Raw genomic sequence first — 18157 nt, forward strand, 5'->3', positions numbered from 1 at the left:
CTTCATATATGACAAACCCTTACAATTCAAAAACATTGGTCTTTTATTCTGCACTACATCTAGTCGCTGTCCTCCTCCTACATCAAGGTAGATTAAGGCATCTCTGCTTTTGAATAATTACATAACTAATTCATTTATTAATATAGGGAACATCTTTGGATAAAGGCATTATGGTTGAAAGGCCTTATTGGGTCTGAAGAATATTTCTTGACCAATTAAGATTGTAAAATTACCTTCTATTTGACCCAAATGCACGTTATGTTGAAACTGTAGAGGAGTTTGGTAAGAAAAACGCAAACAACAGGAATTCTGCAGATGCTGGAAATTCAAGCAACATACATCAAAGTTGCTGGTGAACGCAGCAGGCCAAGCAGCATCTATAGGAAGAGGCGCAGTCGACGTTTCAGGCCGAGACCCTTCGTCAGGACTATCCTGACGAAGGGTCTCAGCCTGAAACGTCGACTGCGCCTCTTCCTATAGATGCTGCTTGGCCTGCTGCGTTCACCAGCAACTCTGATGTATGTTGCAGGAGTTTGGTAAGGTCTAATTTGGAGTATTGTGTGCAGTTCTGGTCACCTACCTATGGGAAAGATATCAGTAAGATTAAAAAAGTGCTGTGAAAATTTACAGGATGTTGCCAGGACTTGAGGATCTAAGTTAAAAGGAAAGATTGAACAGGCAAGGACATTATTCCCCGGAGCATAGGAGAATAAGGGGAGATTTTGACAAGTTATACAAAGTTATGAGGAATATAGATAAGGTAAATGCAAGCAGGCTTTTTCTTCTGAGGTTGGGTGAGAATAAAACTGAAGGTCATGGGTTAAGGGTGAAATGTTTAATGGGAACCTGAGGGAAACCTTTCACTCAGAGGGTGGTGAGTGTGGAATCAGCTGCCAGTGGAAGTGGTGGATGCAAGGTCAATTCTAACATTTAAGTTTGAAGTGCATGGGTGGGACTGGTACAGAGGGCTACAGTCCGGGTGCAGTTTAAATAGACTAGGCAGAATAATAGTTTGGTATGGTCTAGATGGGTCAAAGGGCCAGTTTCTGTGCTGTAGTGTTCTATGATAAACCATCCAGGCAGAAACCAGCAAACATCAAGCTCGCATTTCATACAGCCCAGAATAGAGAGCTGGAGCCGTTTACTGTCCTATCTGCCTTACCATCACATCCAATGAAACAAGATTGTAAGGTTCAGGTCCCAGAGGGCCAATCACTGAAGACAAGTTCCTATTACAAGAGAAACTTTATGAAAGGTTGGAGTGAAATACAACACCAACACATATCAACATTACAATGAAGCTTCAGATCCCAATCAACTCCTACAAGTGGAAATTTTTATCCATCTTCCCATCTGACAAAAAAGTCTGCTTCAGATATTTCTATTCTTCCATTAATCTGTTCCTTGTATGTGCAAAACTGACCCTTCAAGAACTCAATTTTGCCCAGAGATAAACTATGTATGAGGACGTCTTTAGAAGGAAGTAAAAAAAAACTTTGATTTTAATGGAATTAATAACTGACTTTTAATTATTTTCCCACTGCTATCCCAACCATAAAACTCTGCCGTGGACAGTCCAAAACCTGGCTATTAGATGAGAAGGGTTGGGCATGGGGCTAACAACTCCATCCCATTAAATTCCCTGAGCTACACACACACACACACACACACAGACCAACAGAAGCTCCAAAGACCTCACCCCTGGTAGAGGAAGAATCTTTGAGGACGACCCAGAGCTGGGAACAACCTGAAAGAATGACCCAGGTCAGAGATTTCTGGTGAGCTGCTGCTGGTGGCCTCTGCCCGAGTAGGGGTGATGGGCTTAGGAAGAAAAGAATCCCAACCACAAACTAGAAAATTATACGTCCATCACATGGCATCTGGTTGCAATATTGCTCAGCAGACTACAAACACAGAGTATCCATCCCTCGTATGTGGCATATCCAGATAATCACCCAGCAAAACTCTACTTAGGAGTGCAGCCTCTAAAAAAAGCAGTTGCAGGAAGCAGGTTCCATGATGTTGTTTAGCCTCATTGGCGTGAGATTTTAAAAAAAGCACCAATGAGGCTAAACACGTCATAAGTAATCAATTACAAAGAGCATGTAATCACAACAGCAAATACAGCAGCTAATCTGAATTGAGCAAGGTCCCACAACAAGTAAACAAATGAGTACCCAGTTCGTGTTTTTTTTTGGTCATGAGGATTGAGGGAAGTGTCATGGCCTAGAACACGGGAAATGTTTACATCCACCAGGATTCAGCGAGAGAGACCATATTTTCAGCATATTTACAGCTCAAGGTCACAATCATTATTGACAAAATCATGTCAGCCAACAAGTTGGCAGTGGTGGATTGTGATGCACACAGATCATCTATTGCACAAAAAGACTGGGGAAGCTAACTATCAAAGATCAAAAGAAACAAACTATAAAAACCTCTCCCAACAAAAGCAGGATAATTTGTCCAGGGAAAGAAAGAAAATGATGACAGTTACAAAAAGTTTGAATAAAATCAGTACAAAAGTTTGAATAAACTACGGAGATCAAAGTTTGCATTCAAAGGTTTGATATGGTACACACAGCAACAAACCTCAATGATTATCATGATGATTATGTATTTTTGTTTCATATTCTTATACAAAACTTAATCGTTAAATAGTGCATTTTTCTAACATATAGTAGATTCTGGCTAATTGGGTCATCGGTTCATCGGGGCAGGTGCTTATCTGGGACAACTCTTAAAGAACAAAAACTAACAGAAATTATCTGGGATTCCCGTCGCTCATTTGTGACACCATGCCATTTAAGGCTGATTTTAAATGGCTGATTTATACTTGTGTGTCAACTCGATGCCGAAGGTATGGCGTCGCCACGAACCCTACACAGAGCCTACGCAGATCCCTACGCCGTAGCCTGGCGTGCACCTCTCCCAAAATGTAACTACGCGTCGCAGCAACACAAACTGCAACAACTGTGATTGGTCCGCTTGGTAGCATCGCATTTACTCCTACGCTGCAATAGCTTCCCATTGGGCGACTGAAGGGCAGGGAAGGAACTCTGGCTGCAATGCTTTCCATAAAGCTTTACAGACCTCCGAAATTATGGAGGACACATTTCGCTTTTACGAAAAAAGACGCTCGCTTTAAACTTGTTTACCCCAAGAAAAACAACCATGACCATGAAGCCTTGCGACTGCAGGTGTGTGCGCATGCACAACGTGCCCGAATTGCAGAGCGATGCAGACACACCGACGCACAAGTATAAATGCTCACAACACGCGTAGGCCACTTGTGTAGGTTACGGCGTCCATTTGACGCACAAGTATAAATCAGCCTTAAGTTAGGACAGGCGACTGTTGCCAAACAGTTTCTAAGTAGCATCAGTGGTGAGCACTTCCGTGGTTGTTAGACACTATAACACGCTTAGAGCAGACAACTTTTAAAATAGTGTCAGTTGCATGTGCTTGTGTTCAAAAGCAGTGTGATTTTTGTCAATGAAAGTTGGCCAAAAAATAAGCATTAAGACAAATGTGAACTGTTTAGCTCACTCCCATTTCAAGCATTCAGCCTTGGAGATGCCAGAAATGGCCAAGAGTGAAAATTAATTGATTTCAATACTTCAACAAGTTCAATAACATCTGAAGAATTTGAAGGTATCAATAATCATCCAAAATGTTACAATGAAAATGAAGATCAGGAGGATGTAATCATCAAAAGCATTGTAAGAAGGCAGTCCATTATCTGCATTACGTGTCTGTTCTAATTTTGTTCATTTTCAGTCAATCAAAAGAACACGGCAGCATACACCGGGCAAAATCCTCTGTCGATAATTGTTAGGAACTAATACACAGTTTTATAGTACTGTAGTAGTATTGGTAGTGCTCACATTCACTCTGCATTTCATTTAAATTATAATTTGTTACTCAATTTGTCTTCTCAAATACCTCTTTAACTATTTGTGAAACTTCAGCTAATTTGGGAAGCTGTTTAATTGGGACAAAATATGTCTTCCAGATTAGATTTTATTTATCACAGGTGCATCAAACACACAGTAAAATGGTGTTAACAACCAACATGCCCAAGGGTGTGCTGGGGGCTGAATGGAAGTGTTGCCACGTATTCTGGTGCTAACATAGCATGCTGCACAATGCTCAGCACGATGTCACAGAACACAAGCAACAAAACAGCAGCAGCAAACAAGACCCATCTCTCCCTCTCACCCATCAACATACACAGCCCTCTAACCCCAACTATCAAAAAGATAAACAGGACACATTGCCCTCCAAATATTGTGTTTAAAGAAAGCAGAAAGCAATTAAATTTGGTGCTAATTTTACATTTTAAAGTTTGGAATAAATCTCCCACCAGGGAATATTGGGTGTTGTACACAACTAGTTGTCCACGATCTCACATAATATTTTACTACAATATTTTAAATAAAGATTAAGAGTACATCATTTCATTTTCAATTGGTAATGAGGTGTTGTCATTGCTGACAAATTCAAATTCATGTAATCTGACCTACAAGTCTTCCACCACAAGGACGCAGCAGGTGATATGCCCTGTGAACTCACTTAAGATTAAACAGGTTAGAGTGAACAGGATGTTACAGTGAACTAATTTAGACATAGACAAGTTATAATTCATATGCACATGGCTGATTATTACGGTGCTATTGCCCTGAAAGCCTATTAGGGGGTAGTTAGGAGCAGACAGAATGATTTCTTACAAGCCAAACCAGCTTGTAACAATGTAAAATTCTCACTCCTGGTTTGGATTTTCGCAACAATTCAGTGGCTTGTGCTTACCTCAGAACTGTTAGTGTTAAGGAAATTACCATTCAATTAATCCAGAGAGCAACATCAGCAGTCCCATTTCTCTTCTCTTTCCCTCAGTACTCTACAAATTAAATACTACTCCAATTTCCTTTTTGAAGGAAATGATCAATCCACTTCCACCACTCTAACAGTCAGCAAATTCTCAATCACACCACTGTATGAGGCATTTTTGCCCTATCTTTTACTTTTTGTGAGCACTAGCTGTTGAACTATGTGCAAATGGGAACAATTCCCCTTCCTCATACTATTAGAACCAGCTGCAGCACTGAACACTTTTATCAAACATCCTCTCAAAATCTCTCTCTCCAAGGGCAAGTCCAGCTTCTCCACTCTGATTCCATAACCAAAATCCCTCATCCATTAATCAGTAATCCATTCATTGGGTATATTTAAAGCAGTGGGTGATTGGTTCTTGATTAGTACAGGTATCAAAGGTTACAGGGAGAAGGCAGGAGAATGGGGTTGAGGGGTAAAATAAATCAGCCATGATGAAATGGAGGAGGGGACTTGAGGGCAAAGTGGCGTAATTCTGCTCCTAAGTCACTCAAAGGACTTTGCGATCTTCCTCGAGTATGACGAGCAGAACTAGATACAGTAGTCCAGCTGTAGCCTACAAGGATTTTGCACAGGTTCGAAATAATTTCCCTTCTTTTGTATTTGGTTTTGATTTATAAAATCCAAAAACACCATTTTCTTGCTGGTCACTCCCTCAATATACCCTCCCACTTTCACGTACCTAGTCAATATCATCTCCCCTTAACCTTTTCGCCACAGTGCATCACTTCAAATTTGTATATTAAATTTCATCTGCCATCTATCCATCCAGCCAGCTACATCTCCCTGGAGTCTACACCTACCACCTTCACTATCAGTCATGCACAAATTTGGAAATTTCAACCAGTCGTCAATTACACTCAAATCATTAATCCCATACTTTAAAACAAAAGAGGCCCACAGCAGTGATTCCTGGGGTACACTACTATTTACCATCTGCCAACCTGAAAAACAAACATTTTTCCTACTGCCTTATGCCAACTTTCTATCAGAAAATACTTTTTTTTCCAATGGTAGCATGCAGCCAACTGAAGATGTTAAATTAACACTCCATTATTTTGCCTACAACTTTAACACAGCACGCATGTATTGTGGTATCTCCCACCTGATGGTGGTATTGGGGGGAGAGGGGTCAAAGAGATTATCCCATCTGTCCTACTACCTCTTTGACACCCTCCCCCCAATCAGGTGGGAGGTAGCTTAGCATTAATACAAGAACCGTTAGGATAGAAAACAGCTTCTTACCAAGGGCATGAGACTATTCAACTCCCTGCCAGTATCTCCAGGCCTCATTGCTTATGAAGCACCAGTAGCATTATTCTGTTTACTCTTTGACTTGTGTTGTAAATGCACCTTATGCAAAATGACAATCATCTGGAATATAATTTATGATAATATTACCTTACGTGTTGTGCCTGAGTTATATATACTGTGTTGTGCACCTTGAGCTGGAGGAACATTGTTTCATTTGGCAGAATACAGTTGTGTACAGTTGGATGACAATAAACTTGAACTTGTTTATTTCAGTTTGACTCGGTGGGACTCTAACTGTTCTGTGTTGCCCTTATGGAGATATCAAGTGCAATTACTTAATCAGTTATCTACAAAAGAATTTTATTTCAAATTAATTTGCTTATTTATTGACATACAACATGGAGTAGGCCCTTCCAGCCTTTTGAGCCACACCACCCATCAATCTTCCAATTTAATCCTGGCCTAATCACAGAACAATTTACAATGACCAATTGACCAACCAACCAGTAGGTCTTGGGAATGTGGGAGGAAGCCCATGTGCTCACAGGGTGAATGTACAAACCCTTACAGGCTGCAGCAGGAATTGAACCCAAGTCACCTGTACTGTAAAGTGTTGTGCTAACCATTACGCTACCAGGCCCCTTTGAATTTAAAATTTTCTATTTGCTGTGAAGGGATTCAAACTTATTCCAGGCACATGGCTATTAACCTAACTATATAATTTGGCCAGGGACGATCCCCAGTCCAGCTATGAAAGCAGGAGGTTTGAACAAGAGACTCGTAACCCTACCACATGAAACCCAGAGTTGCAGAAACACCAACAAAGCTCCAACGATCTCATCCTAGGGAGAGGAATTATCTTCAATGAGGTGCTACACCTGGGGACAACCTGAAAGACTGGCCCAGGACAGAAGACTCTGGTAAGCTGCTGTTGGTGGCCTATACTGCATTAGGGGTGAAGGGCTCACAAAGAACTTAAAAATTAAGTACCACAGAAACTCAATAGGTGCTGAAAACACAAGCCAAAACCATCTCATTATTTAATTACCACAACCTCAAAAGTGATACTCATTATTCGTCAACCCAATTACAGTTCCCATGTGCCCAAACATCCCATATCAACTTTTCCTGGGAAGAGTGGAGTTCAAGTTAATAAGCACTAAAAGCGGTATGTTGATGCAATACAAAGTAAACAGATGTTTGCTGATTTGGAAACATTCTTGACAGCAAAACACAAAAAAGGCCTCTATCATTAACATAATATATCCTAAATAGAGATGTGCTCAAACATACTTTCCCATCTGACTCAATGTCATTTGTGTTTTTTTTGGAAATTGACACACTTGTAATAACAATACCGGGCCATGATCTTGAGGTCTGAATATTGATTTTACTACACTGGCAAGTCCAATTTTAAATTCAAACTTCAACCAGGTAGCTTCAACCACCTCGCAAGTACTTCACTGCACAGCCTGTCAGCAAGATTCCTGACTACTTTTGAAGAGGATCAGGGTATGTGGGGTCATCTGTTTCAAACTATTGCACATATTAGCCTCAGGAGAAGAACAAAAAAGGTTTCAACAAGAGCTTTTTACTTTTAGTAAAGTAGGTTCTTTGTTGCTAATAAGTGCGTCTGAAAATTTGGGTTCAGGAAGAACACCAGCTACAATTCAATTTGAAGATCGTTTTAAGGTAAAGATTTTAAAGCAGCCCTCAGTAGAACAAGGATGTATCTATCAACAACTGGGTCTGCATCCTTTTGAAGGGATGGCAAAAATGCACAGCAATACTTCACTTTAGCTGACATTACATCAAATCATCTCAGACTTCAAAACATAACCTTAAGACAGATATAATTTAACCATAGCACTAGAAACATCCTTACCCATTTTTTCTTGTACCAAGTTAGTTAAACTTGACATTAACTTCAAAACAAAAACTACTTATGATGGGTATCTGTCTGTACGTTGTCTGTTTAGTCACTTCCATAGATGCTGCCTGACCTGCTGAGTTCCTCCAGCATTTTATAAGTGCAACGAATCTGACTTCAAATTTATCATATACATGCACTGAAAATGCCATGGTTTTGTTCATGACCACTAATGTGATGAACCCCATTTAGGATATCACTTTCAGTTATAAACACACATGAACATACTGACAGATTTAAAAGTCTGTCAAGCTACGTACAAAAATAAAGAATCAACAAGTTTTAGAAGGAAGGTACAACTAAAAGAGTGACAGGTCTATACAGTGATTTACACAATATTGTTAATCAAGTCTGTCAAATGATACAAAAGAGACAACAAACCTGGGAAAGAGGTAAAATTTGTGCTAAATCGGTTTAACGAGGTCAGAATGGTGAGAAAATTGCCTGCACCAAAGATTTTCCAAGTACAGAAGAAAAGGAATTCACATAAAAAAGTGAGGGGGAGGGAGAAAAAGAGGAAAGATTGCAATAACAAGAATAGAGCAGCACAAACTGCAAGAGGCTAGGAATGTACACAAGAATTTCAATTTTCTGGAAACCAAATGAGTAAAAATTATAAAATAAAGGTAGAGCATAGGAAACCGCATTAATCTTTCACGGCCACCTCCCCAACCCCCAAACATATACACACTCAGAAAACACAACAAACACGAGACATTTTTAACCCATCGCGATTATTTCAAAGACCTGTGCTCGCCACACAAGCAAAAAAAACGCCACACTTAAAGCCCGCAGATTACAAGACATTTAACCACTACCTCCCCCTCCCACCACCATATTGCTGACACAGACACCACCACCCCCACCACTCACTTACCTGATCGGAAAATGTTTGCTCTCCCTCTCACACATGATTCATCCAACAGCCCGCCATGGCACACGAAGAAAAGCGAATCCTTCTTCCTTTTTATAAGCCTCGGGAACGCATTCTCGGTCTCTTTCTCCCCCTCTCTCACACACATATATACACACCCAAACGCGCACATATACACCCAGACCGCTTGTTTTGCTGGTGGCAGTGGCGGAGAGGAGTGGGGGAAATTGTTATTATTTGTGCTCTCTCCTCGCTCTTTTGCTCCCTTTTAATTGAATTCTTTCTTTATAAAGATGACACCAAGCGCCCAAAGTGCGCCATGGAGAGATAAACACAAAATGGCCGCCGCGCCGACCCAACAGGGAGGGCGCTGCAGCCGCCCGACCCGAAACACCACGCCGTCCCCTAAATCCACAACCACCGCCCCAACGGTAAACAAATCTCAACAGAACGCCGAGACCAGGCCATAAACTCAAAACTAAAATATTTTTCTCTCATCTTTTCGTTTTTCGAAAAAAAAATTACCCCTTACCCACACCCCCTTGCGCCGGCAACCGTTTGGCTCGGGAGCTCGGTCCGAAGTGCGGCTTCGTTCATTTTATTCTTACCGTCTTTACAAAGGGAGGGGTGTGAAGAGAGAGAGAGAGGGGGGGGAAATAAGAAAGGTGGAGAGTCTATTGCTATTGTTTTAAGTCTAAAGGGGATTGTTTTAATTTATTCCAAGGTCGTGATTTCCAACCCAGAATGCAATGCGAGGGGGTAGCTGCTGGTGACCAGCAGAGGAGAGGTGTTCATTAAACCTCCTAAGACGTGCGAAAAAAAAAACTTTTAAGGTTTCACATCTAGGTTATTTTGCATCTGCAAGTTTGCAATATGGATGCTTTGTGGTCGGCGTGCAACTTCAGTACGGGTGGCACCTGAGCTGATAATTCGCCTTTAGTTTTAACAAGGGTTTAAATTTCCCGGCATGCCTTTCGTTGAGGTGAAGGGAGGGGGGCAGGCTTCAATCTGTATTGAGTTGGAAATATAAACCCTTTCACACAAGGACCTGTTAAAATATATCTATGTGGTGGAAATGTTCAGGTGGGGTTTTAGTCTAAAGGCACCCCGAACCCATCAGCCTTATAGTTGGGAATCGTGCCTGGCAACCTGCAGATTTGCCATAGCAACGGAAAGAAAAACGTTTAGGAACCAGGTAGAAAAAGCTTCCTTTTGACCGCAACACGGGCGCAAATGACTCCCGTTTTCGAATAAAAGAAAACTGTAGGCAGATATTCGTCTTCTGACAAAACTGACCCTATTTGTGAGCAGGAAACGCGCCCCCCCCCCACCTTTGAGGGAGGAATCTCAGCATCTCAAAAGTTGCGTTATTTCAAATTTACTCAATTACGAGAGAATGTATCTGAACAATTTATCCCTCCAGTTACCTTTTTCAACAAATGGTTATTATTAAATTATTTAGGGTACTGCTGTGACCTGTTGACCTTACCGGAAGTATTTGGAGGCAGGCAAGATGGTGGCGCCCGCTGCGCGGGGCGTGTAAAGGGAGCGTGGATCATTATATCCAGTGCGGTAAAGGTGAGAGAGACTGTCGTTATTTTCAGAGGGAGGAGGGCGAGAGGGACCGATCGCTATACACTGGGAGAAGAAGCGAGAGGGAATCGGTCACTGTACTCTGGGGAAAGAAGGCCGAGAGGGAATCAATCGCTGTGCACTGGGACAAGAGGCGAGAGAGAATCGGTCACTATTCGCTGGGAAAGAGGGGCGAGAGGGGATCAGTCGCTATACACCGAAGAAAAAGACAAGAGGGAATTGGTCGTTATTCCCGGGAGAGAGGGTGTGGGGTGAGCGGAGAGAACTCAGTAGATCAAGCAGTATCTGTTAATGAATCCCTGCATCAAGACTGTTCAACCTGGCCCTTAAGGTTACGAAGGTTACTAAATCTAACGTGCGCTTTAGAGCATAAATAACACAGAGACGCTGCAGAGGTGTTGGAGATTTAATTTATTTCTGGGGAGTGTTTGCGCTGTGCGCAGCTTTCACCTGAACCATCGATATGCCCTTTCTTCCACAAATGCTGCTTGACCCGCTGAGTTCTTCCAACAGATTATTTGTTGCTCCAGATTCCTGAGCCGCGTCGGGTTGGGTAGTGTCTGTTGAGACAGAGTCCATGGGCGGGCGTTGGTACTGAGCTGCGTCCGTAACTCTCTGTAGTTTCTTGCAGTGTCGGGCAGAGCAGTTGCATGATTTATCCAAATGGGATGTTGTCTATGGTGCTTTAATAAAAGTTCATAAGAGTCAATGTGAACATGCCAAATTTATTTTAACCACCTGAGGAAGTCGAAGTGTTGGTGAACTTTCTTGGCAATGGTGTCTACATGGTTGGACCTGGGTGATGTTTGCACCTAAGAATTTGAAAATCCCAAACCTGTCTACCTCAGCACCATTGAGTAGATAGGAGCACATGTACCACCCCCTTTCTGAAATCAATGACCAGCTCGTTGGTTTGAGAACATTGAGGGAAATATTGTTGTCATGACACCATGTCACTAAGCTCTCTACCTCCTTTCTGGTCGCTGACTTATCATTATTTGAGATGCGGCCCACTACGGTGGAATCATCTGTGACCTTGTAGATGGACTTCGAGTAGAGATCTGGCCTCACAGTTATGAGTGTACGGGGATCTAGGGGTGTCGGTGAACTTTCTGGCCTGTGTGGTTAGACCAGGAAAGGCTATCGGTGATGTTTGCATCTAGGAATCCTAACACTGTTGATGTGGACAGGAACACGTGCACTACACCCCTTTCTGAAGTCAGTGTCCAACACACACAAACTGCTGGAGAAACCCAGCTGACCAGTTGGTGTCTATGGAAAAGAGTGAGCAGTCAACGTTTCGGACCGAGACCCTTCATCAGGACTGGATTTCAGCCTGAAACGTCGACTGCTAGCTCTTTTCCATAGATGCTGCTTGGCCTGCTGAGTTCCTCCAGCATTTTGTGTGTGTTGCTTGGATCTCCAGCATCTGCAGAGCACTTTTGCTGACACTGAGGGAAAGGTTGTTGACATTGACACAGTGTTACTAGGCTCTCTATTCTACCCCCTCATTTTTTTTTTAAAAGAACTGATTTATTTATCACAGATCCACAGTATTAAACTCCAGTCCAATTAAAGGCTAACATGATCAGAACAAACCCCTCCAGTGCCCAGTGACCAAGGTTTAGTTCCAGGTGTGATGAACAGCATCAATAACTGCAGAATCTGATGCCAATGGTCAATGAACTTGCAACTGGATTTGCAAATTGTGGTAGTTAAATGCACCATGGAGTTATGTGAACTGTTCCCCACCCACCCCAATATGAACTTGCTGGTGTTTTAGTGGGTGGGATGGATGACCTAGTCCTTCCCACAGATGGAGCAAATAAATGGTCTCATCCCAGAATGAAGTTGCTGGTCTTTCTGTGGATAGGATGAATGAATGAATCTCTTCCCAAGCTCAGAGCAGGTGAATAGCTTGGTCCCAGTGCAAATTCTTAAGGTGGGGTGACTAGGAAAATCCCCTTCCACACATGGAGCAAGTCAAGGGCTTCTCCTTGAAGTCAACTCACTTGTGCATCATCAGGTGGAATGAGTGAGTGAATCCCTTCCCACACAGAAAGCAGGTGAATGACCTCTCCCCACTGCCAACTTGCTGGTGTTCCCTACTGACAGAACATAAGACACTACAGCACTGTGCAGTCCCTTCAGCTCACGATATTGTGCCGACCTTTTAACCTACTCTGAGATCAATCTAAAGCTTCCCTCCTGCACACCCCTTCGTTTCTCTATCATCCATGTACCTATCTAAGAGATTAAAAAATCTCGGTAATGTTTTGCCTCTGCCACCACCCCTGACATGGTGTCCCACGCATCCACCACTCCGTGTTTTTAAAAAACAACAACACACCTATACTTTCCTCCAATCACCCTCATGTTAGCCATTTCCGACCTGGAAAAACGGTGTTGGCTGTCCACTCAGTCTGTGCCTCTTATTATCTTGTATGCCAAAATCAAGCCTTCCTTTGCTCCAACGAGAAAAGCCCTAGCTCACTTAACCTAGTGTCTCGTGGTCAGGAAGTCAAGCTTCCAGTTGCAAAGAAAGGTGTTGAATGCCAGGCTAAGGAGTTTGGAGATTTCTCAGATGCACTAGGCCATTCTGTGCATAACTGAACACCACCACAGTATTTTGTTTTCCCACTCTTTTTGCATTATCTATTTTAGTTTTCTTTTTTGTATATACTTACTATAAGTTATAGTGTTTATTCATACATATTGCAATGTACTGCCATCACAAGACAAAAAATTTCATGGCATACTGTATGCCAGTGATATTAAACCTGATTCTGATAAAGCTAATAAAATCCCTTCCTATTCCCTCACAGGAATGTCAGTGAAGAGCTTGCCAGCGATCGCCAGGTTCTGCCGACTGGTAAGTGCTGTGACTGAGTATAACTTGTCACCGCTTCTGGTTGTTTTTCCTCCCACTTCTCTTCTCTCACCCCCCAAAAAAAAACTCTTTCTCTATCTTTTCCACCATCAGCCAACTTTCCTTGTGCATTTTAATCAAGTTTTCCACCCTGACCAAACCCATCTCTGCTGCTAACCATTCTGTTCTTCAACCAACCTGCACAACCCCTAATCAGCAGATCAACACTGATCACCTTGCAGTATTTATGGGGAGAAGGCAGGAGAGTGGGGTTAAGAAGGAGGATAATTCAGCCATGATTTGACAGCGAAGCAGATTCAATAGGCTGAATGGCTTAATTCTACTCCTGTGACTTATGTCTATTTTTTGATTTTTTGTTCTAATGGTGCTCTTTCTTGTAAAATATCTTGTTCAGTTTATGTTCTTGTGAATGTTATGAATCTGATGCGCCCTGCCTGTGATGTCAGTGCAAATAAGTTTTGCATTGCTCCTGTGCACACGTGTCTGTGCAATGAACTTGAACGTGACTTTTTAACTTCCACCGTTCCCCTCAGTAGCAAGAAACAATTTGGAGGAACTCAGAGGGTCAGCCAGCAATCAGAAGTGGTGTGGTGGTGAAGGAATTATTGGTGTTTCTGGTCAAAATCCTGGACCGTGGATTGTCAGCCCAAAACGTTGTCAATCCCTCCCCCAGCCCCACACAGGCGCCATTTGACCTGTTGAGTTTATTGAGCAGATTGTTTCTTGTGCCAGATTCCACCTGTCTCTTGTGTCTGCCTGTAGAAGGGAGTTCCACCTGGTCCTAACTCCCTGGGTAAATACCTTTCTGCATTTTAAAACATCCCTATGCTCAATGGCAAGCAGAAACACCTCACCAGGCGGACATGCGAAGGAGAATTGATCAGAGGGAAAGGGATACGTTTTTATATCTGAGACTGGTAGATGTTTTTAGGTGTGAGTGGATACCTGAAGTTTCATTACGTAATAAGGTGGATTTCAGGGAGAGATTGGCATTGAACCATGCATAATTTTGTATGCCCTGTATAAGTCAGCCATGATGGAATGGTGTGGCAGATTCGAAGGGCCGAATAGCCTAATTCTGCTCCTGTGCCTCATGGTTTTATAATTTTGCTCTTATTAATTTCTTGGGACCTGGGTATAGATGAACATTTATTGCCCACCTCCAATGGCTCTTGTGAAGGTGATGGCAATCCTATTATTTGATTTATTGTAGTCCTTTCCACTGATGATAAGCCTAATGGGTAATGAGTTCCAGGGTTAGATCCAGTGACGGTGAAGGACTGGACATATTCACCCAAGGCAGGGTGGTGTGCAGCAAGGAAGAGTACCTACAGGAGGTGATAATCCCCTACGATCACTGTCCTTGACAGAGATCAGGCTTGTGAGTCTTCTCTTAAGGTTTGTAGATGCCAGAAAGGCTGTGGGTTATCAGGGGCACAGTTTCTGCAGACGCAGGAAATCTTGAGCAACGCACACAAACTTCTGGAGGAATTCAGCGGGTCGGGCAGCGTCTGTGGAGAGGAATGCAGCAGACAGGAGGACTCTGCAATGGGTAGTTAAAACTGCCCAGTGCATCGCTGGCACCACTGCGTCTGCCACCAAGGACACTAGTACAGAAAGGACTTGGAAAAAGGCCAGCAATATCATGAAGGATCTCACCCACCCTACTCATGGATTGTTTGTCCCATTCCCATCAGGGAGGAGGCTACATAGCATCCACACTAGGACCACTAGACTCGAAAGCAGTTACATTCCCCGAGCCATCAGGCTGCTCTACACCTCCACCCATTGACCCACTATACCACCACTACATAGATATCAACTATGCGGCATGACAAGGAAACTTCTGTTGTAGCCACAGTATTTATGTGGCTGATCCTGCGGACTTTCTGGTTAACGTGCCCCACCCCAGGTTCAAGATCAGAATCAGGTTTATCACCACTGAGATAAGATGCAAAATCCGTTATTTCACAGCAGCTGCATAGTGCAAAGGCATAAAATTCTAAAAATTACATAAATAAATAGAAATTGTGACATAATGTCATGAACTATTCGGAAATCTGATGGTGGAGCAGAATAAACCGTTCCAAAATCATTGAGTGTGGGTCTTCAGGCTCTTGTAGCTCCTTCTGAGTGGTGGTAACAAGAAGGAGGCATTTCCTGGATGGTGAACTGATGAGTAGAGGTAACCCTTCGTCAGGACCTCGGCCTGAAACGTCGACTGCACCTCTTCCTAGTGATGCTGCCTGGCCTGCTGCGTTTACCAGCAACTTTTATGTGTGTTGCTTGAATTTCCAGCATCTGCAGAATCCCTGTTGTTTGCGTTGATGAGTAGAGGTGTTGCTTTTTCAGTAGTTAAACCTTTTTGTACATTTTGTCATGGCATCTTACTACTGACCCTATACTGTACCTGAATGTTGTGTTGCTGTATGCAGGATCTGACTGCACCATTTGCAAAGAAGTTGCAGATGATTCAGAGCATTGTACATATTCACATCCCATTTCTAGCTGTGTAATCAGAAGGAAAGTTATTAATGAAGTAACTGAAGATAGTTGGATCGAGGATTTCCTAGGACTGGGATGATTGACCTCCAGTAACACAAGCCATCTTTTTTTGCAAGGTCTGATGCAGAAGATCTCTAATGGCAATTCTAGACAGCAGAGCCCCAACTACTTCAAAATCTTTGCAACGAGCTACAGCCTCCCATCTCCAGTAGCCCAGAAAAACACTTTTTGCACCCATTCCCATGCCCACCCCACATCCCTGACTGAAGATTTGAACTGTGGAGAAGTTCTTTCCAGGGTCTGATGAAGGCATAAGGAGACCAGAGCTGTGAACGGTGCTCCCAGTGTGGTTTTAATAAGACAGAGGGCGACCAGGAATGTCACAGAACTCCCTTTGGTATTTACAAGGCATAGGAAGATCAGAGCTGTGCATAGTGCTTTTGGTAGTCAGAGAAACTCTGCACAGTGCTCCCAGTGGTCTGACCAAGAAATATAGAAAACAACCGTTAATGTTCTCACCAAGATACAGTAAGATTAGAACTGTTTGGTGATGTCTGTGTATCTAGATGTGCGTGAAGGAGACCAGAGCATTGTGTAGTACTCCCTGTGGGGTCCAACAAAGACATATGGAGACCAAAACTGTGCAAAGTGCTCCCCGTGCAGTTTAATCAAGCCTTAGTACAGGGTTTGACATGTTTGCTGTTCAGTTGTGTCTCTCCAGAAACGGTCATAGTGCCTGGTTTCAGTTCCAGCCTTGCATACTCAGTCAGTTGTTTGTCAGGAGAGGAAATAGCTAATACCCTCAGATGCTCGCCAGAATTCTCTCGCACTTCAGAAATCAGGAGGGAGAAGGGAATGAGTACCTTAGTGCTTTACATCCCTGTGTACAGGAGTTGTCAGATTCTTCCTTGCAATCCAGCTAAGGCCACTGGGTTTCAGAATTTAATGCAGCTTCGGGCACAGAACCTGGGGGAGTGTGGCGAGGTCACAAGGTTGGAGAGCAGACTGTGCGCTGGGAGAGTCATATAGCATGGAAACAGGACCTTCGGCACTCATCCGTGCTCACCAGGATGCTTATCAAAACTAGTACCTGTTTTACACCCATATCCCTCAACTCCCATCTGTGTACTTGCAACATCCTTGTAAGTCTTTTCTGTGGGTTTTCCATTTTAATAACGTGATGACCAAAATCAACCACAATACTTGCCTCACTAACGTCTCTCACAGAACATAGGACAGTACAGCACATACAGGCCTTTCAGCCCACGATACCCGGCTGGTGGCGCAATGGCATCAGCGCCAGACTCCGGAGTGAAGGATCCCGAGTTTGAATCCAGGTTGGGTCACCGCCCCCCCCCCCCCCCGACCGAGCACGCTTTCCATCCATGCCGGGTTGAGCATTGAGCTAGACACTCAGACTCATTAAAAAAAAAAGGGTCAAGTCAGGAACGTTCATATCGTGACCTGGTTAATCTGAAAGGAGACCAATCCTGATACCACGCATGGCTGACTGTCTGGTGTGACACTAAAAAAAAAAGCCCACAATGTTGTGCTTTTAACCAATTCTAAGAATTTATCTTTCCCTCCCACATAACCCTCTTTTTTTCTTTCATCTATGTGCCTATCTTAAGAGTCTTCTAAAACTCCCTAACGTGTCTGCCTCTTCAACCAGCCCGAGTTCCACACATTCACCACTCCACCACTCTGTGGTTTTAAAAAAAAGTTCTAGTTTTAAGGTTAGAGGTGAAAGGTTTAATAAGCACCTGAAGGAAGGTGCCACTCCCTCCCCCTCCTTTCCCCTTTACCCAACCAGGATTACCCCTCTCCCTGCCATCTTCCCACCCTCAGTCCACAATACAGACCCTAGTCAGAATCAGGTTTATCATAACATTTCATGTTATGAAATTTGCTTTTTTTTGCAGCAGCCGATGAGACCTCAACACCATCTCCACAAAACTAGCTGAGTATAAACTACCACTTAAATTCAATGCAACAAGAGATAAACAATAAATGCTGGCTTTGTTCCTGTCACCCACAACCAGTGAACAAACAAAAATGCTTTGAGAATCTCCACTGTATTTCTGATGTTGGACGTTGACAAGAGCTTCTATCCTCTGGTCTAAATGCTGAGGTATGCTGCCCTCTACTGAGTGGTCATGAGCATTGTTGTGCGTTATAGTAAAAAGCACAAGTGTCAGCTTGAAATTAACTGTTAAAC

General features: G+C 43.0%; 2 protein-coding genes across 5 annotated transcripts in view; one reads left to right on the forward strand and one right to left on the reverse strand.

Moving 5' to 3' along the window:
* The window catches only part of ash1l (ash1 (absent, small, or homeotic)-like (Drosophila)), a 407803-nt gene extending 398298 nt beyond the window's left edge, over positions 1-9505 (reverse strand). For 2 of the 3 annotated variants that reach the window (XM_063041850.1, XM_063041848.1), the window contains exon 1: positions 8955-9335. The gene's annotated coding sequence lies outside the window, so the exon portion shown is untranslated. Of the gene's footprint in view, positions 1-8954; positions 9336-9483 lie in introns of those variants that run through there. The other variant, XM_063041849.1, reaches the window with a different exon arrangement.
* Positions 9491-18157, forward strand: part of dap3 (death associated protein 3) — a 38837-nt gene continuing 30170 nt past the window's right edge. The window contains exons 1-3 of one of the 2 annotated variants that reach the window (XM_063041851.1): positions 9491-9532; positions 10414-10529; positions 13370-13416. In XM_063041851.1, the coding sequence (XP_062897921.1) occupies positions 13372-13416 (45 nt within the window). In that variant the 5' untranslated portion in view covers positions 9491-9532; positions 10414-10529; positions 13370-13371. Of the gene's footprint in view, positions 9533-9962; positions 10147-10413; positions 10530-13369; positions 13417-18157 lie in introns of those variants that run through there. The other variant, XM_063041853.1, reaches the window with a different exon arrangement.

This window comes from Mobula hypostoma, chromosome 2 (assembly GCF_963921235.1).
Source record: "Mobula hypostoma chromosome 2, sMobHyp1.1, whole genome shotgun sequence".
Classification (NCBI taxonomy): domain Eukaryota; kingdom Metazoa; phylum Chordata; class Chondrichthyes; order Myliobatiformes; family Myliobatidae; genus Mobula; species Mobula hypostoma.